We start from the raw sequence: 27368 nt of genomic DNA on the forward strand, positions 1-27368 counted from the left end.
GGTTGAGGCGTGTCTGGGACACGTTGTGTTTTGTGCCTCAATCAAGTTTTTCCACTCTTCCACTCCCCCAGGTGTACCTTTGTCTACGGCAATCCTACTATGTACATCGACATGCTGGGCCAGCCTGACTTGGCCAAGTTCGACTTGTCATCAGTGGAGGGAGGTAAGAGATCCTGTTTAACTGGTTTCTGTTCTAATCATATTCTTGAAATCAAATGTATTGAACATTAGTTAGGATGGTGATTGATTGGGATGAAATTCTGCATACTCGGGGGTCCTAGAGGACCGATATTGGAATCTTGGAATTGATGATAGCAATTAGATGATTGGTAGATGATTTGGTAATTAGATGATTTGGTAATTGATAATTAGTCTTGGATGTTAGTTTGTTTCTGCATTTTAGGCATCATGGCTGGTTCCCTGTGTCCACCTGAAATAGTGAAAGTAATTTCTACCATGGGCGTTAAAGAACTCTTAGTGAGTAATGTTTTTCTTAAGTTAATTGATTATTTGGATATAAGTGATTGTCCAGAGCGTTCACTCACATGGTTTCCCTGTCCTGAGTCAGTCCCTGGTTAGCAGGGAAGGATCAAAACGAACTGTGAGCTGGCTCTTCAGGACCGTCACTGCAGGGCGCAGTTAATATATTTTTTCGTTAGAGGGAGACATTTTAATGCGCAAACGTCCCTCCAGATTCATCATTGCAGGGTTGTTGGCCGACTGTACTGCATGTGTTTGTTTTAGCCCAGCACTAACACACATGCTTCTACTAATAAGCTACAGATTACGATTTTGATTAGCTGAATTGGGTGTATTAGTGTTACGCTGGGACAAAAGCTTGCAAACCCTGTAGCTCCCCAGGAGCAAGGTTGGCTATCCCTATGATATTGTCTCTCTGTTAATGTCTTAATCTGTTAACGCACAGTAGTTGAAAATGGAATCAAGACAGACAAGGTTACATCTTTATTTCTTAGATTGGATGTGAGTTGTTCACCTCCAAAAGTCAAAAAAATACATTTATGATGGTCAATATACATAAAAAAGAAGAGCCAAATCTTAAGAGTTATGATACTCGCAGAGTATGCTTATGCTTATATGATGCTTATAGACAATCCATTGACTTAGCAGTAAAAAATATATTTTTTCAATGTCAATCAATTACTTGAAATTAAATGTAACACAGAGTGTCTGGGTGTGTCCGCTAACAAATGAAGCATTGCCACAGCAGGGTGGATGGAAAAGGCAAAATATTTAGTATATTACTTATTTAGTCAAAGACATGACACCACTGCCACCTTTTCTCATCTCCATTTTGAACTGTACACCATTTCCCCCTGTGATAACAGATTTAAATGCATTGCAAACCCTTTTAAACTTAATTCATGTAAGAATAAAGTATCTTTGTATCTCTAGGGAGATTGTCCTTTGTATGTATTCATTCGTTAAACGAAAGATACTGCTGGAGAACTGGAGTCCTCTCTTTGTTCATGTCGTCTCTGACTGTTCTTTCTCAACTTTGACCTGCCATCGCTCCGTTGTCTCAAACCCTTTCAGAAAAAGTCCTCAGCCGCCTGCGCTGTGATGTATCGTTTACCTTTGGTCTGAGAGTTTGAGAGGGGTCACGCTACGTCGACGTCCATTTTATGGTCACAGTCCTTTCAGGATGTTTTCTCAGTCTGACAGAGAATTTCTCACAGGAGAAGCGAGACATGACCAACGGAGTGACCCATAGTTGGGGAATTATGTAGGCCATTGCTGTGGCAGTAGGCGGCAGGGTCCGGAAAGGTGAAGGTGTAAAGCTGAAGGTGTGAAGGTGTAAAGCTGGCTTCGAGGAGAGTCAACATGGCTGTTTGTCTATGTGTTGGTTGTAGGACGCTTGACAAATTCCTCAGCCGTTGAAAAGAGAGTGGGATGAAACAAAGGTGTGTGTTTGTATTGATAAAGGTTGTGTGTATGTTGTGTGTGTGTGTGTGGGTTGTGTGAATGTTATCTTTTAACTGAACCACACAATTCTTCCACTTGTGTACAAGTGTTTTCTTGAGTCTCTGCTTCGTGTAAGCCTTTTGGTTTTCTGTTTGTGTTTTTTGTGTGCATGTGTTTGTGTCATGTATCACTTCCTGTGTGTACATGTGAAATTGAGATTTGGCAGATAGTGAGTTGGACAGTCTTGAAGTAGCAGTTAGAGTTGCTTTATTTCTTTCTTTCTCTGCACACGTACAGAGCACGTCACCTGGACAGGCCTTTCCCCTCAGGCAGCGTCTCCTGTAGAAAGACAAACATCAGCAGCCAAATCAAACAGTCTGCCCTCCTACTGGTCAACGCCATGACCGGGACATGTTGTTCTGTTCTGGACAGGACACCAAGGCCAAGATGGAAAAAGAACAGCCAGGGGACAGACTCTGACGAGCAGACAGAGAGTTCTGAGGGAAGGAAGAGGGAAAGGGAAAGATGAACGTCAAGCTAGGCAGGTCCCAAACCATCCCCTGACATTAAGTGCTACTGTCTCAAGCCAAAGTCATTTTGTGTCCTACACACACAAATTCCTTCCTTCATATGAATACAAGCTGTGAGGAAAGCATTGAAGCCTGAAAGGGACCAGCAAAAATATGAAATATGTAGCACAATCAAAACCCTTGTACTTCGGTAAATTCATGACTTTAAACTCTCGCAGGTCTGATACTGAAAAACTCATAACCCGGTGGGCACACCACGTCATTGCAGTATGGATAATTGGGTAATTTTGGTTGAAACATTGATCAATAAGATTTCAACCTACAGTGCATTCGGAAAGTATTCAGACCCCTTCCCTTTTCCACATTGTGTGACGTTACTGCCTTATTTTAAAATGTATTAAATAAAAAAATCCTCATCAATCTACACACATTACCCCATAATGGCAAAGCAAAAACAGTCAATTGATTGGACAATGATTTGGAAAGGCACACACCTGTCTATAAGAGAAAAAACCAAGCCATGAAGTCGAAGGAATTGTCCGTAGAGTTCCGAGACAGGATTGTGTAGAGGCACAGATCTGGTGAAGGGTACCAAAACATTTCCGCAGCATTGACGGTCCCCTAGAACACAATGGTCTCCATCATTCTTAAGTAGAAGAAGTTTGGAACCGCCAAGACTCTTCCTAGTGCTGCTCACCTGGCGAAACTGATCAATTGGGGAGAAGGGCCTTGGTCAGGGAGGCGACCAAGAACCAGAAGGTCACTCTGACAGAGCTCCAGAGTTCCTCTTTGGAGATGGGAGAACCTTCCAAAAAGACAACCATCTCTACAGCACTAAACCAATCAGGCCTTTATGGTAGAGTGTCCAGGTGGAAGACACTCCTCAGTAAAAGGCACATGGCAGCCCGCTTGGAGTTTGCCAGAAGAAACAAGATTCTCTGGTCTGATGAAACTAATATTGAACTCTTTGGCCTAAGTGCCAAGGGTCATGTCTGGAGGAAACATGGCACCATCCCTATGGTGAAGCATGGTGGTGGCAGCATCATGCTGTGGGGATGTTTTTCAACGGCAGGGAATGGGAGACTTTTCAGGATCAAGGGAAAGATGAACGGTGCAAAGTACGGACAGATCCTTGAGGAAAACCTCCTCCAGAGCGCTCAGACTGGGGCAAATGATGACCTTCCAACAGGAAAATGACCCTAAGCACACAGCCAAGATAACGCAGGAGTGGATTCGGGACGAGTCTCTAAATGTCCTTGAATGAACCCGATCTAACATCTCTGGAGAGACCTGAAAATAGCTGTGCAGCGACGCTCCCCATCCAACCTGACAGAGCTTGAGTGGATCTGCAGAGAAGAAATAACAAATACAGGTGTGCCAAGCTTGTAGCGTCATAACCAAGAAGACTTGAGGCTGTAATCGCTGCCAAAGGTGCTTCAACAAAGTAGTGAGTAAAGGGTCTGAATACTTATATATAATGTAATATTTCAGTTACATATACATTTGCAAAAATGTCTAAACACTGTTTTTGCTTTGTCATTATGGGGTATTGTGTGTAGGTTGATGAGGGGGGAAAACGATTTAATCCATTTTAGAACAAGGGGGCTGAATACTTTCCTAATGCCCTGTACATTCACTCACTCAAATTTCTTTACTCTCAAATGTCTTTACATTTACATGTCAAACGTAAATTGAATTTCTAAAAGCACAACCAAATTCCAAAGGAAAAACAATGTCTGATTTTTGGTTTAGTTGTCAATTCAAATGTCTATCACTGCGCTTTCAACCCATTAAAAGCACAGCAAAGTTCAAATGGTAATACAATGTCAGATGTTAGGTTTATTTATACAACATATTCATTTGTTATCATTGTGCTTAGTTTTATAGCAGAACCAAATGACCTGGATTGCAGTTGAGATTACATTAAAAGTGCATATTGCAAGTGATCAATGGCAGTCAAGATTCTGAGCAGATCTCCGCAGACCTTGAACATACATGCTTTCTATGATTACAATAGAATAAATGTATAGTTACAGTAACCTCAAATGTGGCCATGGATGTGTGACTCATTTTAAGGTTCAATTTTACATTAGTTTGTAAGATACTATTTACTGTATTACAAAAGTGATATTGAATTCTATTGGTTGTCAACGCAACCAAACAATATTTGAAGGAGATTTATCTTCTGCTTGGATAGTTCCATCTGTGCCACTGATTTTGTATGGCTTTAATTTCAGTTTGTTGACAAGTTAATATGTTGGATTCAAGTCTCCATCTCAAAATAAAATTGAAGAATAGGACTAAATCAAACTTTAAAGCACTTTAAAGTGGCAATATGTACATTTTTAGGCAACGTGGCCAAAATCACATAGAAATATGAGTTATAAATCTATCATTCAACTTGAAAGCAAATCTAAAGCGGTAGATCAGTTCTATATAAGCTATTTCTATGCTTCCCATTCTTAATTTTTGTTTGTACACCAGCTTCAAACACCTGAAACAACAATATTTTTTTATTATGGAAAATATATTTCACAGCGGTTTAGATGGTACAATAATTCTCTACACTATACTATCTTATTTTGTCACACAAACTGAAATTAGGCAAATTATTAGAGACTTAGCAACCAGGGAATGGGGCAGTGATTTCTGCTCAGTGCAACATTAAATAAAGTTTGATTTGATTTAGTCCTATTCTTTAACTTCGATTTTTTTGGTTGGATGGAGGAGTGAATCCAACATATGAATTACTCATTTGTAGGCCAACTGGAATTAAAGCCAGACTAAGTCCAGATTAATGGCACAGATTAAACTTTCCAAGCAGAAGATGCATCTCCTGCAAATGTTGATATTTGGTTGCATTGACAACCAAATAAAATTCAGCGTCACTAAATATAATATCATACCATTTTAAAATCAGCAAGGGCCTGAAATCGTAAGTCTATTGTGTTGTCTTTTTTTGTTGAATTTAAAAAATAGCTGTTGGGGTTGCAAATGATATATATGCCTAAATAGCATGATTGATGATATACAGTGCCTTCAGGAAGTATTCACACCTCTTGACCTTTCCACATTGTCTTGTCTTGTCTTAGTGCCTGAATTTAAAATGTATTAAATGTAGATTTTTTTTTGTCACTGGCCTAAACACAACGCCCCCATAATGTCAATGTTTTTCAAAGTATTCAACCCGTTTGTTATGGCAAGACTAAATAAGTTCAGGAGTGAACATTTGCTGATAAGTTTCATGGACTCTGTGTGCAATAATAGTGTTTAACATGTTTAACATGATTTGTGGATGACTACCTCATCTCTGTACCCCACATATACAATTATCTGTGAAGTCCCTCAGTCAAGCAGTGCACAGATTCAACCACCAAGAATAGGGAGGTTTGCCAATGGCACCTATAGATAAAAATGGTAAAAAAGCAGATAGTTGTTGTTGGATATATATTGAGCATAGTGATTAATGACACTTTGGATGGTGTATCAATACACACAGTCACTACAAAGACACAGGTGTGCCTCCTAACTCCGTTGCCGGAGAGGAAGGAAACCGCTCAGGGATTTCAACAATGGTGACTTTAAAACAGTTACAGGGGTTAATGGCTGTGATAGGAGAAAACTGAGGATGGCTCAACAACATTGTAGTTACTCTACAATACTAACCTAATTGACGGATTGAAAATAAGGAAGCTTGTACAGAATAAAAACATTCCAACACATCTTGTTTGCAACAAGTAAAGTACAGTAATATTGCAAAAAATGTGTCAAAACAATATATTTCTGTCCTGAATACAAAGTGTTATGTTTGGGGCAAACCCAACACAACACATTACTGAGTACCACTCTTCATATTTTCAAGAATAGTGGTGGCTGCATCATGTTATGGGTAATGCTTATAATTGTTAAGGACTGGGGAGTTTTACAGGATCAAAAATAAACAGAATGGAGCTAAGCACATGCATAATCCTAAAGGAAAACCTGACTCAGTCTGCCTTCCACCAGGTACTGGGAGATTAATTCACCTTTTAGCAGGGCAATAACCTAAAGCCTAAGGCCCACTCTGGAGTTGCTTACTAAGAAGACAGTGAATGTCCCTGAGTGGCCGAGATACAATTTTGACTTAAATCTACTTGAATAATCTATGGCAAGACCTGAAAATGGTTGTCTAGCAATGATCAACAACCAATTTGACAGAGCTTGATTTATTTGATTTTCTTAAACATAATGGGCAAATGTTGCACAATCCAAGTGTGGAAGGCTCTTTAGAGACTTACCCAGAAAGACTCACAGCTGTAATTGCTGCCAAAGATGCTTCTACAAAGTATTGACTCGGGGGTGTGAATACTTGTATAAATAAGATATTTCTGCGTTTCATATTCAATAAATAGGCAAACATTTTCTACAAACATGTTTTCACTTTGTCATTATGGGGTATTAAGTATAGATGGCTGAATTTTTGTTGTTGATTTAATCCATTTTGAATTCCGGCTGTAACACCACAAAATGTGGAATGAGTCAAGGGGTATGAATATTTTCTCAAGGCACTGAGTGTTAAAGTATTGTTCTATTTCATTTCCTCTGTTAAACCTACACTTTGGAATTATTTTTTCTCACCAATTTCGTGATACGATCTTGTCTCATCACAGCAAGGACTAGAGAGAGGTGAAGGTCGACACTCATATGTCCTATGAAACATGACCTGCCAAGCCGCGCTGCTTCTTAACACATGGCTTGCTTTAACCCGGAAGCCTGCTGCACCAATGTGTCGGCGAAAACACCATCCAACTGACAACCAAATTCAGCTTGCAGGCACCCGGCCACCACAAGCAGTCACTAGAGCACGATGAACCAAGAAAATCCCCCCTGGCCAAACCCTCCGCTAACGACACCTTGCCAATTGTGCACCACCCCATGGGGCTTCCGGTCATGGCCGTCTGTGACACAGCCTGGGATCAAACCCGAGGCTGTTGTGGCACATCAGCACTGCGATGCAGTGCCTTAGACTGCTGCTTCACTCGGGGCTGGTCAACTTTATTTTATTTTTAAGTGGAGATCTCTCAACTATCATTCTCACAATAGCACATTGGTAATAGCCAGTGAAAATATCATAGCTGGGCTGTGCTTGGTTAAAACCCTGGATGGGAGACCATAGGTTAGCTGTAGATAAATCAATTATCCAGGAGGTGCTGCCCAGCCCATAGTATTTTTCTGATCGTGGATATAACGTTGAAGATCTGGCATGGTTTTAACGGTACAAATTCAACATATTTTATAGGGTTTTCTATGTTGAAATTTGGTTAACATGATGACAATCCTGTGCTTGAAATTTCACCCTCAAAACAACAGTTTAGGTTGAAGACCTTTTTCAAATCCATGTATTTTCCACATTAATTCCACTACACAATACGATGACAAATTACATTGAAACAATGTTGATTCAACCAGTTTGTGTCCAGTGGGAAGCTTGCTAGCTTCAGCTCATAAATTCACTTAACTGAGGTTTACTTTCCTATTTGCGGACTAGTTTTGTAATTTGTAGAGTCATCGACAGTCAGATTACCTCTTTTAATGGCGCGTGCCCTTCTTGGCTCTCTTTGTCTTGACTTTGCAGCTGCTGAAGGCAGAACTGTCTCTAATCTGCTTTCCTCTCTGTGAGGATGGAGATGCACAGAGCGCATCAGGGCGCTGGCGGCTAGAGTCCATCCACCTAGTGGGGGGAAACAGAGAGAATTAGACACAGGGTCTCGGAAAAGGAGAGGGCATTTTCCAATTACTGAAGGAAAAGTGTGGTACATTATGGCTACCACGTTTGTCTTGTTAGCCAGGTTAAATATGAGCTCCTTACTTGCGCAGAGGGGCAAGCATGCAGGTGCAGCTCCAGGGGTTGTTGGAGAGAGTGAGGTTGGTGATAGTGGTGAACTCCTGGCTGTTGGGGAGGGACTTGAGCTTGTTGTTGTCCAGGTGCAGAGACTTGATGGCCGTCACTCCATTGAATGCAGCGTCAGAGAACTAGAGGCAGAGATACAGACACAGTATAAGAGGCTTTTTAGTTTCATTTGAAAAGATAGACTTTGACAAGATATTCAAAACATACCCCAGAACAGTCTTGTCCTTCAAATCCAAAAGTAATTTATTGCATGTATAATAGCTTCCCACGGCTCATTTGACATCCGTGAATTCAACTATTGAAGTCCCTAAAACCAACCAATATGTCAGGTAAATCTCCCCTTTCATTTGGCAGAAGCTTTTCTCCAAAGCGACTTACAGTAGTGAGTGCATACGTTTTCATACTGGTCCCCCATGGGAATCAAACACACAACCCTTGTATTGTAAACGCCATGCTCTACCAACTGAGACACTCTCACAGGGCATTGAGATCACACCAAGCCTGCTGATAGGTGGATGTAGAATTTGTTCTACCCTTGCAGTTAGACCTCATCCTTAATATCTGTCAGAGGGCAGACCGAGATGTGTGGTAGAGGGAATCCTTTTTTTCTTCTTCCTACAGAAGAGTCACTCTGTCATGAAAGCCTCCACTCATAACTGGTTCCTGCAGCGTTGCTTATGTAAACTTGACTGTCTCACCCCTCTCTTCTCCTAAACTTCATATGTGTTTGTGAGTCCGCTAAAAACTTCACAGAGGTGCAAGATGAACTGATGCTCACCATGTCAAGTTTGGCTCTTAGCCTTCTAGCAGGAGGAGAGAGGGAAGGAGGTCCGGGGGCAGCTGTGAGAGGAGGGTGGACTTTGCTTTTGGGGGGGGTGAGTTATGTATGTCTATAAGAGATGAAGCTATTGATCGAGGCGTCTTTTTGGAAATTTCCACTGCGGAGGTTCGCGAGCATCTCTCTCTCTCTCTCTCTCTCTCTCTCTCTCTCTCTCTCTCTCTCTCTCTCTCTCTCTCTCTCTCTCTCTCTCTCTCTCTCTCTCTCTCTCTCTCTCTCTCTCTCTCTCTCTCTCTCTCTCTCTCTCTCTGTCTCTCTCTCTCTCTGTGTCTCTCTCTCTCTCTCTCTCTGTGTCTCTCTCTGTGTCTCTCACTGTGTCTCTCTCTGTGTCTCTGTGTCTCTCTCCTCTGCCAGGAAGGCTTGCAAAGGGCCCAATTGTCCATTCAACTCAGGGGCGATGTACTGTCCTTCATGGGCCACGGAACACCGTGCCTCTATTTACCTCTCTCCTAAACCTTACTGACCTGTTTGCAGGATCCTCGTGCTGAGGGCAAAAAAAAAATCACAAAGCGGAAAATAACGCTTGTGTAAGAATTAGGCTGGGACATGCTTGGATATGGCCAAGCAAAAACAAAACACCTTAAAAATAATGTAGTGACTCCCCAAAGGATGGAAACTAGCCAGATCTTAAAAGCCTCTTCAGACTGCACTTAAGTGTAATGAGGCAGTCACCCACCTCAAACACCAACGTGAACCTCAGGAATGATCAATCACTGCGTCAACACCGCCCCCTCACTGTATGGTCAATGATATCTTGGGCTATCCGTATGTGCCTTGGGGAACCCCTGTGTGATGGTGTGTTTGGGTTTATAGTACATGCTGAAGAGTGTGGTCCATACCAGCGGTTTGTTATGATGCTACTAGGGGATTGTTTGATTGTTTGTATGTTTGATGTACATTCCCATGTATTTCCTTAATGTAAAGAGCAGGGACCTCAGCACTCCAACTCCACTTCTTGTCCTCATAAAGCTAGATTGGACATCCAATCTTCAACACCAACTGTCCACCAACCAACTACATATGGGAATGGAGCTACACAATACTAAAACACCAATGCTCTTTACCACTGTGCAAAACTCCAGACCCACACAATCTCAGATGCAGAGTAAACTAAAACGAAAACTAATCAAGAAAAAAATGTTGTAAACTGATAGAAAATAATTAACCCATTTGAAAAACTAACACTATACTGAAACTAAGTTTGCCTCCAAAGAAAAGTATAGTATAGTTAATATTTGTATTTTTGTATGGGGGTCACATCTTGCATCTGAGGGGGCAGTAATACGTAAGGTCAAAGATTAGGGGTTCTGTTAAATCCACATCACATAAGATCAGCTTTACAGCGTGATTAAAATTTAAAGGAAATGTTTCCACTTTAGCGGAGACACCATTCGCGGTAACCGCTGCATACTGTATGTCAGCTCAATCGGAAATTACCTTAAAATTTCAATTGCAGAATCTCTAATGCTGAAGCGTTGAATAGAGCCCTAGATTTAAAAGGAATAGCGCCGAGACTGGTGCAAAAAATATGGTGAAAGGGGACTCTCTCGCCCATGTTTACACCAATCCAATGCTTTTTCACTTAGTACATGTAAGAACAATCAAGTTAGCTCCCTAGCAGATTGTTTCCATGTTAGCTAGGGATAGTGATGCACAAGCTAGGCCTATTTGTAACATCACCATCTCCTAGCCATATTTATCTGCTAGATTCAGTAGCTTGAAAACCCCAGCCTCCCAGGCAATGCATTCTGTCCAACACTGCAACTAAATCATATAAAAACTATATAGAAATATTTTTACTAAATAAAAACTAGGAATAACACAAAACTATAATAACCTTGACTTTTGAAAGATGCTCTCTTTTCACCACACCATACCCCACACCATACCCCACACCATACCCCAAGCAGAGCAATCAGGATCAAAGAACACAATCAACAGTTGCTGCTGCCTTCTTCACGATGCTGTCTGTGTGAGTGGACCAATTCAGTTTGTCTGTGATGTGTATGCCGAGGAACTTAAAACTTACTACCCTCTCCACTACAGTTCCATCGATGTGGATAGGGGGGTGTTCCCTCTGCTGTTTCCTGAAGTCCACAATCATCTCCTTAATTTTGTTGACGTTGAGTGTGAGGTTATTTTCCTGACACCACACTCCGAGGGCCCTCACCTCCTCCCTGTAGGCCGTCTCGTCGTTGTTGGTAATCAAGCCTACCACTGTTGTGTCGTCCGCAAACTTGATGATTGAGTTGGAGGCGTGCGTGGCCACGCAGTCGTGGGTGAACAGGGAGTACAGGTGAGGGCTCAGAACGCACCCTTGTGGGGCCCCAGAGCTTGATGACGAGCTTGGAGGGTACTATGGTGTTAAATGCCGAGCTGTAGTCGATGAACAGCATTCTCACATAGGTATTCCTCTTGTCCAGATGGGTTAGGGCAGATGGGTGTGGTTGAGATTGCATCGTCTGTGGACCTATTTGGGCGGTAAGCAAATTGGAGTGGGTCTAGGGTGTCAGGTAGGGTGGAGGTGATATGGTCCTTGACTAGTCTCTCAAAGCACTTCATGATGACAGTAGTCGTTTAGCTCAGTTACCTTAGCTTTCTTGGGAACAGGAACAATGGTGGCCCTCTTGAAGCATGTGGGAACAGCAGACTGGTATAGGGATTGATAGAATATGTCCGTAAACATACCTGCCAGCTGGTCTGCGTATGCTCTGAGGGCGCGGCTGGGGATGCCGTCTGGGCCTGCAACCTTGCGAGGGTTAACACGTTTAAATGTTTTACTCACCTCAGCTGCAGTGAAGGAGAGTCCGCATGTGTTCGTTGCAGGCCGTGTCAGTGACACTGTATGGTTCTCAAAGCGGGCAAAAAAGTTATTTAGTCTGCCTGGGAGCAAGACATCCTGGTCCGTGACTGGGCTGGTTTTCTTCTTGTAGTCTGTGATTGACTGTAGACCCTGCCACATACCTCTTGTGTCTGAGCCTTTGAATTGAGATTCTACTTTGTCTCTATACTGACGCTCAGCTTGTTTGATAGCCTTGCGGAGGGAATAGCTGCACTGTTTGTATTCGGTCATGTTACCAGTTGTGTGTTTTTATTTCCCAACCGGGAGTCATGCTGAGACCAAGTCTCTTTCTCAGATGAACCCTGCATACACATCAATACACATCAAAAACATCAATATACACTATACACATTAATAATACACATCAATACACTAAAAGCAAAACACAACCATAGAAAATAAACACATTGTTCAGTAAAAAGGTCCTCAATCAGCCTTTTGAATTGCCCTAGAGGCACCAATTCATCCAATTTTAGAGAGCCTTGGAGAGAAAGGTGCAAAAAAACTAAAAGCACATCTGTCACGTTCTGACCTTTATTTCCTTTGTTTTGTCTGTATTTAGTATGGTCAGGGCGTGAGTTGGGGTGGGCAGTCTGTTTGTTTTTCTATGATTTGGGTATTTCTATGTTTCTGCCTAGTATGGTTCTCAATCAGAGGCAGGTGTCATTAGTTGTCTCTGATTGAGAATCATACTTAGGTAGCCTGGGTTTCACTGTGTGTTTGTGGGTGATTGTTCCTGTCTCTGTGTTTGCACAAGATAGGACTGTTTTGGGTTTTCACGTTTCTTGTTTTTGTTAGTTTGTTCATGTGAAGTGATTTATTAAAACATGAATCAAAATAACCACGCTGAAATCCCTTACAAGATTGACCTAACTCAATAGAGATGGAAGGGATCTCCAGAGTTCGCCATCCCTGAGACCGGGTCTGGTATCTCGTACGTCTATAAGTTAACAATGAAGTAAGGTACGACGGAAGTTTATGCAGGAGGCTTTATAAAGAAAGAGTGCAATGCATCGATCTACAAGATTTTAAAGAGGGCCAGCCTACTTTCTGATACAGAGTATAGTGATGTGTACAGAACCTATTGCCTGTAATAAAGTATAGTGCGCTATGATAAACCGATGATAAATAAATGTTGCTAGGGACTCTCCTGGAAGAAGCTAGCTAGCTTACAAAGAATAACAACAAAAAATATCTAGTTAACAGAAGAAAGGAAGACAAAATAAGGACAAAAGAAGGACAGAAGAAAAAGGAAAAGAAAGAGGACAACAAAGTGAAACAGTCAGCACTTCTATTGCAACTTCGTATTTCGTCGTCCTAACGTAGTCTACACTGCTATCTGCCCAGCAGCTAGCCAGCTAGCAAACGTCCACCGTCTACCGAATAGCAGCACTGTAGAAACTATTACACTCAACTGAACGACTTGATTAGTGTAGTGTTAGCTAGCTACATAGTTGTCTTTGCTGTCTTCGTATCCAAGATAATTGTGTAGTTTAGAACGTGTAGTCTTAGAGTGATTATCTTAATTTACCGAGGTTAGCTAGCCAGCTATTTGTCGTCCTTAACGTAGGAGACACTGCTAGCTAGCCAACAGCTAGCCAACGTCTACTGAATAGAACTTCCGCACTCAACAACCCGGTCGCATTCCGCTTCGCTCCACAGGTAGTATCACATTTTTCATTTCATTTCATTACAGCACAACGGTTTGATTTGTTTGATCGTAGCTAGCTACATAGCTAGCTACATAGCCGTCTGTGTATCAAAGATAATTGTGTAGTCTAGAGCGATTTTCTAGGTTAGCTAGCCAGCTATTGTCGTTCTTTTAACGCAACGTAACGTAATCAACACTGCTAGCTAGCCAGCTAGCCCCCGAATAGCAGCACTGTAGAAACTACTACACTCAACGGAACGACTTGATTAGTGTAGTGTCAACAACGCAGCCACTGCCAGCTAGCCTACAAAGTCAACAACACAGTCACTGCCAGCTAGCCTACTTCAGCAGTACTGTATCATTTTTAATAATTTTAGTCAATAAGATTCTTGCTACGTAAGCTTAACTTTCTGAACATTCGAGACGTGTAGTCCACTTGTCATTCCAATCTCCTTGCATTAGCGTAGCCTCTTCTGTAGCCTGTCAACTATGTGTCTGTCTATCCCTGTTCTCTCCTCTCTGCACAGACCATACAAACGCTCCACACCGCGTGGCCGCTGCCACCCTAATCTGGTGGTCCCAGCGCGCACGACCCACGTGGAGTTCCAGGTCTCCGGTAGCCTCTGGAACTGCCGATCTGCAGCCAACAAGGCAGAGTTCATCTCAGCCTATACCTCCCTCCAGTCCCTCGACTTCTTGGCACTGACAGAAACATGGATCACCACAGATAACACTGCTACTCCTACTGCTCTCTCTTCGTCCGCCCATGTGTTCTCGCACACCCCGAGAGCTTCTGGTCAGCGGGGTGGTGGCATAGGGATCCTTATCTCTCCCAAGTGGTCATTCTCTCTTTCTCCCCTTACCCATCTGTCTATCGCCTCCTTTGAATTTCATGCTGTCACAGTTACCAGCCCTTTCAAGCTTAACATCCTTATCATTTATCGCCCTCCAGGTCCCCTCGGAGAGTTCATCAATGAGCTTGATGCCTTGATAAGCTCCTTTCCTGAGGACGGCTCACCTCTCACAGTTCTGGGCGACTTTAACCTCCCCACGTCTACCTTTGACTCATTCCTCTCTGCCTCCTTCTTTCCACTCCTCTCCTCTTTTGACCTCACCCTCTCACCTTCCCCCCCCTACTCACAAGGCAGGCAATACGCTCGACCTCATCTTTACTAGATGCTGTTCTTCCACTAACCTCATTGCAACTCCCCTCCAAGTCTCCGACCACTACCTTGTATCCTTTTCCCTCTCGCTCTCATCCAACACTTCCCACACTGCCCCTACTCGGATGGTATCGCGCCGTCCCAACCTTCGCTCTCTCTCCCCCGCTACTCTCTCCTCTTCCATCCTATCATCTCTTCCCTCTGCTCAAACCTTCTCCAACCTATCTCCTGATTCTGCCTCCTCAACCCTCCTCTCCTCCCTTTCTGCATCCTTTGACTCTCTATGTCCCCTATCTTCCAGGCCGGCTCGGTCCTCCCCTCCCGCTCCGTGGCTTGACGAATCATTGCGAGCTCACAGAACAGGGCTCCGGAAGGCCGAGCGGAAATGGAGGAAAACTTGCCTCCCTGCGGACCTGGCATCCTTTCACTCCCTCCTCTCTACATTTTCCTCCTCTGTCTCTGCTGCTAAAGCCACTTTCTACCACTCTAAATTCCAAGCATCTGCCTCTAACCCTAGGAAGCTCTTTGCCACCTTCTCCTCCCTCCTGAATCCTCCTCCCCCTCCCCCCCCTCCTCCCTCTCTGCAGATGACTTCGTCAACCATTTTGAAAAGAAGATCGACGACATCCGATCCTCGTTTGCTAAGTCAAACAACACCGCTGGTTCTGCTCACACTGCCCTACCCTGTGCTCTGACCTCTTTCTCCCCTCTCTCTCCAGATGAAATCTCGCGTCTTGTGACGGCCGGCCGCCCAACAACCTGCCCGCTCGACCCTATCCCCTCCTCTCTTCTCCAGACCATTTCCGGAGACCTTCTCCCTTACCTCACCTCGCTCATCAACTTATCCCTGACCGCTGGCTACGTCCCTTCCGTCTTCAAGAGAGCGAGAGTTGCACCCCTTCTGAAAAAACCTACACTCGATCCCTCCGATGTCAACAACTACAGACCAGTATCCCTTCTTTCTTTTCTCTCCAAAACTCTTGAACGTGCCGTCCTTGGTCAGCTCTCCCGCTATCTCTCTCAGAATGACCTTCTTGATCCAAATCAGTCAGGTTTCAATACTAGTCATTCAACTGAGACTGCTCTTCTCTGTATCACGGAGGCGCTCCGCACCGCTAAAGCTAACTCTCTCTCCTCTGCTCTCATCCTTCTAGACCTATCGGCTGCCTTCGATACTGTGAACCATCAGATCCTCCTCTCCACCCTCTCCGAGTTGGGCATCTCCGGCGCGGCCCACGCTTGGATTGCGTCCTACCTGACAGGTCGCTCCTACCAGGTGGCGTGGCGAGAATCTGTCTCCTCACCACGCGCTCTCACCACTGGTGTCCCCCAGGGCTCTGTTCTAGGCCCCCTCCTATTCTTGCTATACACCAAGTCACTTGGCTCTGTCATAACCTCACATGGTCTCTCCTATCATTGCTATGCAGACGACACACAATTAATCTTCTCCTTTCCCCCTTCTGATGACCAGGTGGCGAATCGCATCTCTGCATGTCTGGCAGACATATCAGTGTGGATGACGGATCACCACCTCAAGCTGAACTTCGGCAAGACGGAGCTGCTCTTCCTCCCGGGGAAGGACTGTCCGTTCCATGATCTCGCCATCACGGTTGACAACTCCATTGTGTCCTCCTCCCAGAGCGCTAAGAACCTTGGCGTGATCCTGGACAACACCCTGTCGTTCTCAACTAACATCAAGGCGGTGGCCCGTTCCTGTAGGTTCATGCTCTACAACATCCGCAGAGTACGACCCTGCCTCACACAGGAAGCGGCGCAGGTCCTAATCCAGGCACTTGTCATCTCCCGTCTGGATTACTGCAACTCGCTGTTGGCTGGGCTCCCTGCCTGTGCCATTAAACCCCTACAACTCATCCAGAACGCCGCAGCCCGTCTAGTGTTCAACCTTCCCAAGTTCTCTCACGTCACCCCGCTCCTCCGCTCTCTCCACTGGCTTCCAGTTGAAGCTCGCATCCGCTACAAGACCATGGTGCTTGCCTACGGAGCTGTGAGGGGAACGGCACCTCAGTACCTCCAGGCTCTGATCAGGCCCTACACCCAAATAAGGGCACTGCGTTCATCCACCTCTGGCCTGCTCGCCTCCCTACCACTGAGGAAGTACAGTTCCCGCTCAGCTCAGTCAAAACTGTTCGCTGCTCTGGCTCCCCAATGGTGGAACAAACTCCCTCACGACGCCAGGACAGCGGAGTCAATCACCACCTTCCGGAGACACCTGAAACCCCACCTCTTTAAGGAATACCTAGGATAGGATAAAATAATCCTTCTCACCCCCTTCCCCCCCCTTAAAATATTTAGATGCACTATTGTAAAGTGGTTGTTCCACTGGATGTCATAAGGTGAATGCACCAATTTGTAAGTCGCTCTGGATAAGAGCGTCTGCTAAATGACTTAAATGTAAATGTAAATAAACTGTGCCCAATGGCTTCAATACAGTAGCAGCTACATTCATATAGACAATATCCCCATAGTTTATAAACAGTATGAATGTTGACTGAATGATTTGTTTTGTGTTATTTAATGAAAGGCATGACCTATTCATATAAAATAAGCCCATTTTAATTCTTAACTACTGTAGCTCATCATGCTTTTTGAAAGATAGCTTTTCATCAATCCAGATGCAGGGACATGATCAATGAGGATACAATGTACATATGTATAAATCATCAGATACATTTAAGTGGTTTGAAGAATAACATACAGTGCCTTGAAAGTATTCGGCCCCCTTGAACTTTGCCACCTTTTGCCACATTTCAGGCTTCAAACATAAAGATATAAAACTGTATTTTTTTGTGAAGAATCAACAACAAGTGGGACACAATCATGAAGTGGAACGACATTTATTGGATATTTCAAACTTTTTTAACAAATCAAAAACTGAAAAATTGGGCGTGCAAAATTATTCAGCCCCTTTACTTTCAGTGCAGCAAACTCTCTCCAGAAGTTCAGTGAGGATCTCTGAATGATCCAATGTTGACCTAAATGACTAATGATGATAAATACAATCCACCTGTGTGTAATCAAGTCTCCGTATAAATGCACCTGCACTGTGATAGTCTCAGAGGTCCGTTAAAAGCGCAGAGAGCATCATGAAGAACAAGGAACACACCAGGCAGGTCCGAGATACTGTTGTGAAGAAGTTTAAAGCCGGATTTGGATATAAAAGATTTCCCAAGCTTTAAACAGCCCAAGGAGCACTGTGCAAGCAATAATATTGAAATGGAAGGAGTATCAGACCACTGCAAATCTACCAAGATTTGGCCGTCCCTCTAAACTTTCAGCTCATACAAGGAGAAGACTGATCAGAGATGCAGCCAAGAGGCCCATGATCACTCTGGATGAACTGCAGAGATCTACAGCTGAGGTGGGAGACTGTCCATGGGACAACAATCAGTCGTATATTGCACAAATCTGGCCTTTATGGAAGAGTGGCAAGAAGAAAGCCATTTCTTAAAGATATCCATAAAAAGTGTTGTTTAAAGTTTGCCACAAGCCACCTGGGATACACACCAAACATGTGGAAGAAGGTGCTCTGGTCAGATGAAACCAAAATTGAACTTTTTGGCAACAATGCAAAACGTTATGTTTGGCGTAAAAGCAACACAGCTCATCACCCTGAACACACCATCCCCACTGTCAAACATGGTGGTGGCAGCATCATGGTTTGGGCCTGCTTTTCTTCAGCAGGGACAGGGAAGATGGTTAAAGTTGATGGGAAGATGGATGGAGCCAAATACAGGACCATTCTGGAAGAAAACCTGATGGAGTCTGCAAAAGACCTGAGACTGGGACGGAGATTTGTCTTCCAACAAGACAATGATCCAAAACATAAAGCAAAATCTACAATGGAATGGTTCAGAAATAAACATATCCAGGTGTTAAAATGGCCAAGTCAAAGTCCAGACCTGAACCCAATCGAGAATCTGTGGAAAGAACTGAAAACTGCTGTTCACAAATGCTCTCCATCCAACCTCACTGAGCTTGAGCTGTTTTGCAAGGAGAAATGGGGAAAAATTTCAGTCTTTCGATGTGCAAAACTGATAGAGACATACCCCAAGCGACTTACAGCTGTAATCGCAGCAAAAGGTGGCGCTACAAAGTATTAACTTAAGGGGGCTGAATAATTTTGCACGCCCAATTTTTCAGTTTTTGATTTGTTAAAAAAGTTTGAAATATCCAATAAATGTCGTTCCACTTCATGATTGTGTCCCAAATATAGTTTTATATCTTTATGTTTGAAGCCTGAAATGTGGCAAAAGGTGGCAAAGTTCAAGGGGGCCGAATACTTTCGCAAGGCACTGTATATACTTGGTTTTACCTGCATTAATTACCAATTTCAGTTCAACAAATGCTTTCGGCAAAGCAATGAAGGCAGATTGAAGCCCCCAAAAAAGAGGCTGGTCAACCATGGATGAAATAGCACACACAACAGTGTCATCTGCATACAGGTTTATGTTAATTGATTTTGCAGATATACAAACATTGTTTATATAGACAGTAAAATGTACAGGACCTAAAAATCGATCCCTGTGGGATACCTTTTGTAATATCAAGGAAGCCTGACTGACAGGACTCAATGTGTTTTTTTCTGATGATGTTATTGATATTTATTGGAAAGGAGCATCAAGCTTATCACCTTCACCACAATTGATTTCATCTGTAGCCTAATAAACTGCAATTATAACTTATTTTTTTACTTAACCTTTATTTAAATTGGCAAGTCGGTTAAGAACAAATTCTTATTTACAATGATGGCCTACATCGGCCAAACCTGGACGACACTGGGCCAATTCTGGCCGGTTGTGATACAGCCTGGATTTGAACCAGGGTTTAGGTAGAGACAACACTAGCACTGACATGCAGTGCCTTACAGCTACGCCACTTGGGAGCCCCTTTCCTGATTTCGTAGTGGGAAGACCATACAATATATCATTGCGTGACTCCAAATTGACTTCGATATAAATATTTCCACTACCATTTATCACATAATTCATTTTACAGACAAAAAGATCCCACCATATCGAACTAATTGTACCGGCATTTCATATTTCCATCAGCCCCATCGTATCTTTTTCATGCACTAGCTAATTTATCCGCATCAAATGGTTGGATGATCACCTGGTTAATGATTCCGCAATCAGGGAAGCAGAAAAAAAACTATTTTAAGCAAGGCATCTACAGTACAGTGGCACATCACAAGTAGAACGTTTTTCATCAACCAGACACAGAGATCCCGCTGGTCTCATCCTGACCACGTGTGGCCTGCTTTCTTCCCATATGGGTGCTTCCAATATGGGTGGATGTCATCATAAGGATTTTATTACCATACAATGAGACAGACGGGGAGAAAGCACAACAACCAAAGCATAAATATTGTCTTCGTATCCCACACTCTCGTAAACCTGAAAGGTCAGTCAAAATATGATGAATGGTAGAGATCGGCTTAACCACCTCCCATTACCACCTGCCCTTGGCCTACGGTATGTGACCACGGAACTGGGAGAAGAAAAACAACTTTTGACTACTGGAAAATGGGGAGTTGGCCAGTGTCAAGCCAGAATGTACATGTACATAAGCAAATGAAATATGGCAAGCCAGAACCAAAACAAACAAACAACAAGCCTCCCTAATCTGCAGGGCTGCTAGAATTTTTAGGACAAGAATATAGCTTTTTATATCATGGTGCCTCTAATCGTTGAGACCTGTGTTGCATGAAATTAAACTTGCAATGCTCTATCATAGTAATAGAATCATATACTGCTTCTACGCCATCCTACTATTGCATTGCCCTACTCTTAAACCAGGGCTGCCCAACCCTCTTCCTGGAGATCTACCGTCCAGTGGGTTTTCAGTCCAACCCTAATTTAACACAACTGATTCTGCTAATCAGCTGCCTGTCAACAAGACGTTAACTATCTGAATCAGATATGCTAAATTAGGGTTGGACTGAAACCCTACAGGACAGTAGATCTCCAGGAAGAGGGTTGGGTAGCCCTGTCCTAAACTCTCAATTGCCAAACTCACCCTTCCCAACTCAATAAGCTCTTTGTGCAGCCATAAAAGTACCCCCCTCCCCTTAAACAATATGAGACTGACCTTTTCCAGCCCCATGCCATCCAGGTTCAGCTTCTCCATGTAGCGTCCGAAGCTCTGGAAGGCGTTGTCGGGGATGCTCCTCAGGGGGTTCTTGGCCAGGCTCAGTTCCTCCACCACTCTCAGCTTGCTCATGGCCAGGCCAGGATAGGTGGACAGCCTGTTCCTGTCCAGGTGCAAGATGGCCAGGTTCTCCACGTCGTCCAGAGAGCCCGGCTGCAGCGAGTTAATCTCATTGCCACTCATGTGCAGCCAGCGCAGGTCTTTGGCTCCGGCGAAGGTGCCTGGCTTGATGTCACGCAGCTTGTTGTCGTTGAGCTGCAGGATGAACAGGTTGATCATGGGTGAGAAGATTCCCTTGGGCAGGTCGCTGATGTGGTTGCCATCCAGGTAGAGGTAAGTGAGCTCGGTGAGGTCCTCGAAGGCACCTGGCTTGATGCTGGTGATCTCGTTGTTGGACAGGTAGAGGTAGATTAGCTTCTTGAGTCCCTTGAAGGCCTGGCCGCCAATCTCATGGAGCTGGCAGTGCTGCATGTGCAACGAGATGAGACCCTTGCTGCTGGCGAAGGAGCCAGTGGGCAGGCTGCCCAGGTTGTTCCTTTGCAGGTTGAGCAGACGGGTGGCCTCGGACACCTGCGGGATCTTCTTCAGCCCCACGTTGTCACAGATGACATGCTGCAGGTCCCCATGGCAGTGACACTGAGCCGGGCACTGGCTGGGGGCGCCCCAAACAGCCGGGCCGAGGACCAGCAGGCAAGTCCCCACCAACAGGAAGCTCACACACGGCATACTGACGCCACTACTCTGCTCAGTCTCTCCACCTGGTCTGTCTTCTGTCTTCTTGAGAGCTTCTTCTTACTGCTTGACAGGCACTCTAAGCTAGAAATTCCTCCAGAAAGCCTCAGGGAGATAGAAAGAGAGAGCAAAAGGATTCAGAAAGGGAAGGCAAGAGGTGAATGGTGTGAAAGAGGGGGAGAGTGAGAGTGCACGTGACTGAGAGAGGAGGGCAGTGCAAAAAAGATTCACTCCAGGCTTTGAGAGGAGGATGGAACGGCAGTCAACAGAACACAGCACTATTTATAACATTTATTTAAGGAAAAAATTGAGAAGGGCTTGCCAGGGTGTTACGTGGAGACCGCGGGGCTGCAAGAGGAAGTCAAGTGTCTTTGACAGTTTAACCCTGCACATGCCGGAGGACAGGTCGGGGATCTTCCACTGACCATAGTCAGTCAATTTTACTAACTTCTGGTTAAACTTTGTAAAAAGCTTTCAGATCTTCTGCATGAGACATTTAAGCAAATAGTTTGTGTGCGTGCATACTTTTCTGTTGCTTGTTATGGTAAGCACGCAAACGATCTCTAGTTAATACTTGGTCATTTTAGTAATATAAGCAGAACAATTGTGTAAACATTGCACTCTCAAGAAGAAATCAAATACAGTGTCTTGGTGGTTCAGGCACTTTTGACTGCCACTATAGAGTAGCAATGGTCTGTATACCTGTACAGGTTACCAGGGTTTTTGTTGGGTAGATAAGGAGCCCTCCACTGGTCGTAGTCATTGTCGGTCATTTCTAAAATATTTGCCTGAGTGAGTTAGTGAGTGTGCAGTCAGACGGCAGGTAAGAGGTTAAGGTGGCAGTGTTTAGGGTTCCAGATGTCTATTGTTTTTCAGTCTGTGGTCGGAGGAAAAGGAGCCCGTAATCATCCCCAGATGGTTGGCAAGAGGCTGGACTCCTTTTCAATTCACAACAATGGGTGCGTTTATGAATCCGATGGACACTCTCATGATAAGTGAAATCTTGAGTTTACTCAACAAATCTAGCGGTTTATCGGGAACATCTTTCTCCTGGCTGTCCAAGTGAATTTCTCACCGTCCCCATTCCCAAACAGCTCCTGCAATGCTTCTTTGTTCACCAGTCATGACCCTACTCAGCCACTCTATCACTACTGGACTTACACCTGTGAGTTGAACATTTCACCCCCAGAGGGATGGGCTCATGTGGCAGCAGATCAATCATCTAGCAAGCGCTTCAAAGGCTGTTACCGATGGTGACTCTGTTGGTCCAGATGCCAAGTCTTTGTCTTCACTTCCCTCTATTTACAAGTTGACCTAGTTAAAATGTGTCAATTTAAAAGCAGTTATCAAGAAAAGGTTATAAGGAAGACTCAGTCAGGGATGTAAACAGTGACACCTCACTGAGCTCCCATGCCCTAGCCTGCTGATTCCCCTCCTGCTCTTAGCTGACTCAGCTGGGCCCGGTGTGGGAACTGTGAAGTGCAGCGCTGACAGGGAACTCTCCACCAGACACTGGGCACTGGCATACAGGCATACTTTTCCATGCACCCTCAGTCACCTTATCCGACTACCTCTGCAAATAACATAACTTTTGACAGGGTTGTAGATAGTCATGCATAGTGGTGTGGTGATACTGTATGTTTAATTGTGCTCTAACAGTGTGGTTTATTTTTTGATTGACAGATTGCCTATGGAACTATGGAGAACAGACCCGTGACATTCTGTGGCTTCCCATGAGACAACTTGGTGAGAAAGTCACAAACTTGGATGCATTACCAATAACTTAGCGGTACGTCTCATCCACCTGAGTCAATTTATGTGCATATGTTTGAATGTCTTAAACTTAAAATATACTTCTTGTATATTGTAAAGTTGTATTGTCACGTGCACGAGTACAGTGAAATGCCTTTCTTCAAAGCTATGTCTATTAAGCATGCCTACACATGTACATGTCTTATCCACAAACATAGAACTGCTGAGAGCATGATTTTATTACCATGTGGTAAATGATTGCAGTAGAGTAGAGTAGACCCTGTTGTTCTTACCACTGCTGTTTCTCAGGCTAAGGTAGTTGACCCTGGCTCTGGAGAGCTCAAGCCTCTTCAGGGACTACTGTATGATGCTGGAGTACTCTGGGAAGGCCGTTGCCAAGACAGATGAGTGCATCACCAAAGAATCAAAGCCATTGTGTTGAACTCAATTGTACCAACATTTTTGCAGAACCCGTTGGACCAATGTTATGTTTTAGCAGGCACAGGTTAACAGGAAAGGGAGGCCATGTACAGCAAAGTGCCTTACACAGCACAGTCAGCTAAACACCGACAGCCAAAAGATTTTGCACTATTTTTAGGACCAACCCTGATTATCTTGTGACAGCCTTGAAAACCACCTCATCAATCTGTGACTGTGACAAGCTGTGACAATCTGTGACAAGCTGCTTTTTACACCAAATAAAAGGTTTTACACTTTTTAGCCATGTTACCAAATCTCTAGGGACCAAGAGTTGAGAGTTGAAGGACCTCTACCTGCCTTTTTACAGTGCATTTGGAAAGTAATTCAGACCCTTTCACTTTCTCCTAATGCTAATCTTATTCTAAAATGTATTAAATCGTTTTTTTCTACACACAATAGCCCATAATGACAAAGCAAAAACAGATTTTTAGAAATGTTAGCAAATGTATAAAAAAAAAAAAATATTACATTTACATAAGTATTCAGACTATCTACTCTACTTTGTCGAAAGAACCTTTGGCAGCGATTGCAGCCTCAAGTCTTATTGGGTATGACGCTACAAGCTTGACACACCTGTATTTGGAGAGTTTCTCCCATTCTTCCCCAGGCCAGGTGATGAGCTGTGCCTGGTTTCCTCCAGACATGATGCTTGGCATTCAGGCCAAAGGGTTCAATCTTGGTTTCGTCAGACCAGAGAATCTTGTTACTCATGGTCTGAGAGTCATTTAGGTAACTTTTGGCAAACTCCAAGCGGGCTATCATGTGCCTTTTACTGAGGAGAGGCTTCCTTCTGGCCACCATTAAGGCTTCCTTCTACCATTCACCATGGCTTCCTTCTACCATTAAGGTGGTGGAGTGCTACAAAGATGGTCCTTCTGGAAGGTTCTCCCATCTCCACAGACGAACTCTGGTTCTCTGTCAGAGTGACCATCGGGTCCTTGGTCACCTCCCTGACCAAGGCCCTACTCCCCAATTGCTCAGTTTGGCCAGGTGGCCAGCCCTGTGAAGAATCTTGGTGGTTCCAAACCACTTCCATTTCAGAATGATGGAGGCCACTGTGTTCTTGGGACCTTCAATGCTACAGAAATGTTTGGTACCCTTCCCCAGATCTGTGCCTCAACACAATCCTGTCTCTGAGGTCTACAGACAATTCCTTAGACCTCAAAGGCTTGTTTTTTTTCTCTGACATGCACTGACAACTGTGGGACCTTGTATAGACAGGTGTGTGCCTTTCCAAATCATGTCCAATCAATTGAATTTACCACAGGTGGACTCCAATCAAATTGTGCAAACATCTCAATGGATCAATGGAAGCAGGATGCATCTGAGCCCAATTTCGAGTCTCACAGCAAAGGGTCTGAATGCTTTCTAAAAACCTGTTCTCACTTTGGCATTATGGGATATTGTGTGTAGACTAACCCATTTTAGAATAAGGCTGTAACAAAATGTGAAAAAAGTGAAGGGATCTGTATACTTTCTTAAAATAAAACAAAATGCACCATTACATGTCAGGCGTAGGTGTGTATGTTTTTATTGGGAGGACAGGCCTTTTTTGCTTTTCCATTGATCTCAGTGGAAGGTGGACGGCTGTCAAGCCTGTGGGACACCTCTCGAACATTCCTATAGAGGCATGCAGACATACAGCTGGTTAGGATTTCCTCTCAGGTTCATTTTTTCCCACAATACATATGCTCCGCACATGACACTTGTCTGAGTCAGGTCTGCAATTCTTCTGGATGAGAGACCCAGACCCTGCCCTGGAACAGATCAGAGGGCCAAAAAGATCACAGGTGCCTTCGAGGCCTGCTGAGGGTTTTAGTCAGATACTTGAAAATCAAATGGAAAATACACGTGGGTGTATCTCAGGAATGCAATGTTTTACAAATATTGAGATTTGTTTACTGAATGCAGAGACTTTTCTTTGGGACCATACCGTATGTCAATACTGTATGTCACTGACCAGCAAAGTACTGGATCACAGACATGACTGCTGGAGATTTTGGCCCAATATTAACCAGCTTTGGTGATATTGACTGATCCAACATATTTTATGAACACTTTTGACTATGACCAGGCCAACAATATCTGTCATTCTCCACCACAACTTGGATGTGGAGCACCAGAACAGCCCAAACCACCCAGTCAGTGTGACACTGCAGTACCTGTGATATTCAGACAACCCCCACATTCCAGAGGACCACTAACAAGGCTATTCTTGTATATATATATTTGTTACTTGACTTGAGACTTGACTTGCTTTTAGAATGCACAGGACTTGATTCGAGTCTCGACCTGTTCTACTTGGGACTCGACTTGAGATTCAGATCTTGTGACTTGAGACTTGCTTGTGACTCAAATAATAGTGACTTGGTCCCACCTCTGTATCACAACCAGCCATGATTGGGAATCCCATAGGGCGGCACACAATTGGCCCAGTGTCATCCGGGTTTGGCTGGTGTAGGCCATCATTGTAAATATGAATTTGTTCTTAACTGACTTGCCTAGTTAAAGGTTCAATAAAATAAAACATTAAAATAAAGCTCTGGATGGAGGCGCTTGCAGAGAAGAAGGCATGATGACCATTGACCCAATGGTCATAACAGACACTGGGCTAGGAAGACAAAACGACAACCTCCCTTTGGTGGGGGGCCGGGGGTTGTGCCATAAAGGCCTTTTGTGGTGAGGGAATCTTCCAACAAACAAATGTACAGTGAGCAAAAAGTAATGTCAAGAGCATCGTTATTGTGAAGGTTTTCAATGTGGAAAGTTCACCTAACTGAAGTGTTTCATGGCCCTCTAAATCATTGTCAAAGAAAGGCAATAAGGTACTTGGGTTGTGGGTAGAATTTAAAACGTTTGCTACTGGCTGCTGAAACATCACTACTAGACTTGTTAAATGAGCAAAGCATCATATTGTTTTGGACCCTTTTCCTTCGTATGATAATAAGTTACAGCTGTGAAGAAACCATCTGTAAACACAGGCAAAACATAATGTGCACCCAGAATGAATGATCTTCTCTCCTGTTAGTTCTACCCACTGAGAGGGACTGTTTCAGTATATGCAACTAATTTAGAAACGTATGATATGAATGTGATTAAATGCCAATAATTGAAAGGGAATTTGTGTTGTTCACACCATTGGTTCGTTATTTTCTTGCCAGCTATGTCAAAATAACAGGGGACCTCAAATGGTTATTTAAAAGTCTAGACAAAATTATCATGATTCTACATGTTTCATGCATAGCTTCGAAACATGTAGAATCCTGAACATTTTGTCTAGACTCTAAAATAACAATTTGAGGTCCCCTGATCTTTTGACAGTGGTTCAACTGGATTAGATGGGCAGATGGACTACTTTTAAAATAGATTGGTTTAGATCATTGTCACTGCCAATGT

At 43.8% G+C, this 27368-nt stretch overlaps 1 protein-coding gene and 1 long non-coding RNA gene across 3 annotated transcripts; one reads left to right on the forward strand and one right to left on the reverse strand.

Moving 5' to 3' along the window:
• Positions 1-948: 948 nt before the first annotated feature.
• LOC124039206 (chondroadherin-like) lies at positions 949-21994 on the reverse strand. 2 transcript variants are annotated; one of them, XM_046355114.1, is made up of 4 exons: positions 20949-21994; positions 8302-8465; positions 8017-8163; positions 949-2262 (listed from the first exon to the last, which is right to left on the reverse strand). In XM_046355114.1, the coding sequence occupies exons 1-3, from the start codon at positions 21732-21734 to the stop codon at positions 8022-8024; spliced, it is 1092 nt and encodes a 363-aa protein (XP_046211070.1). In that variant the 5' UTR covers positions 21735-21994; the 3' UTR covers positions 949-2262; positions 8017-8021. The 2 variants fall into 2 exon arrangements, with proteins under 2 accessions (XP_046211070.1, XP_046211071.1); XM_046355115.1 differs by lacking the exon at positions 949-2262 and adding an exon at positions 2284-2420.
• Positions 21290-24367, forward strand: LOC124039208. The gene is made up of 3 exons (XR_006839524.1): positions 21290-22169; positions 23424-23529; positions 23802-24367. It is a non-coding gene; the product is annotated as an uncharacterized LOC124039208 (long non-coding RNA).
• The last annotated feature ends 3001 nt before the right edge of the window (positions 24368-27368 follow it).

This window comes from Oncorhynchus gorbuscha, linkage group LG07 (assembly GCF_021184085.1).
Source record: "Oncorhynchus gorbuscha isolate QuinsamMale2020 ecotype Even-year linkage group LG07, OgorEven_v1.0, whole genome shotgun sequence".
NCBI lineage: Eukaryota > Metazoa > Chordata > Actinopteri > Salmoniformes > Salmonidae > Oncorhynchus > Oncorhynchus gorbuscha.

What these genes read in the sequence shown, in the direction of transcription:
- LOC124039206 (XM_046355114.1), bottom strand. Translation starts at nt 21,734, where the DNA reads ATGCCGTGTGTGAGCTTCCTGTTGGTGGGGACTTGCCTGCTGGTCCTC. An exon ending in ATGGCATGGGGCTGGAAAAG is followed by an intron (nt 8,466 to 20,948) that starts GTCAGTCTCATA and finishes CTCTGCCTCTAG; the next exon opens with TTCTCTGACGCTGCATTCAA. An exon ending in ATGCTTGCCCCTCTGCGCAA is followed by an intron (nt 8,164 to 8,301) that starts GTAAGGAGCTCA and finishes TCCCCCCACTAG; the next exon opens with GTGGATGGACTCTAGCCGCC.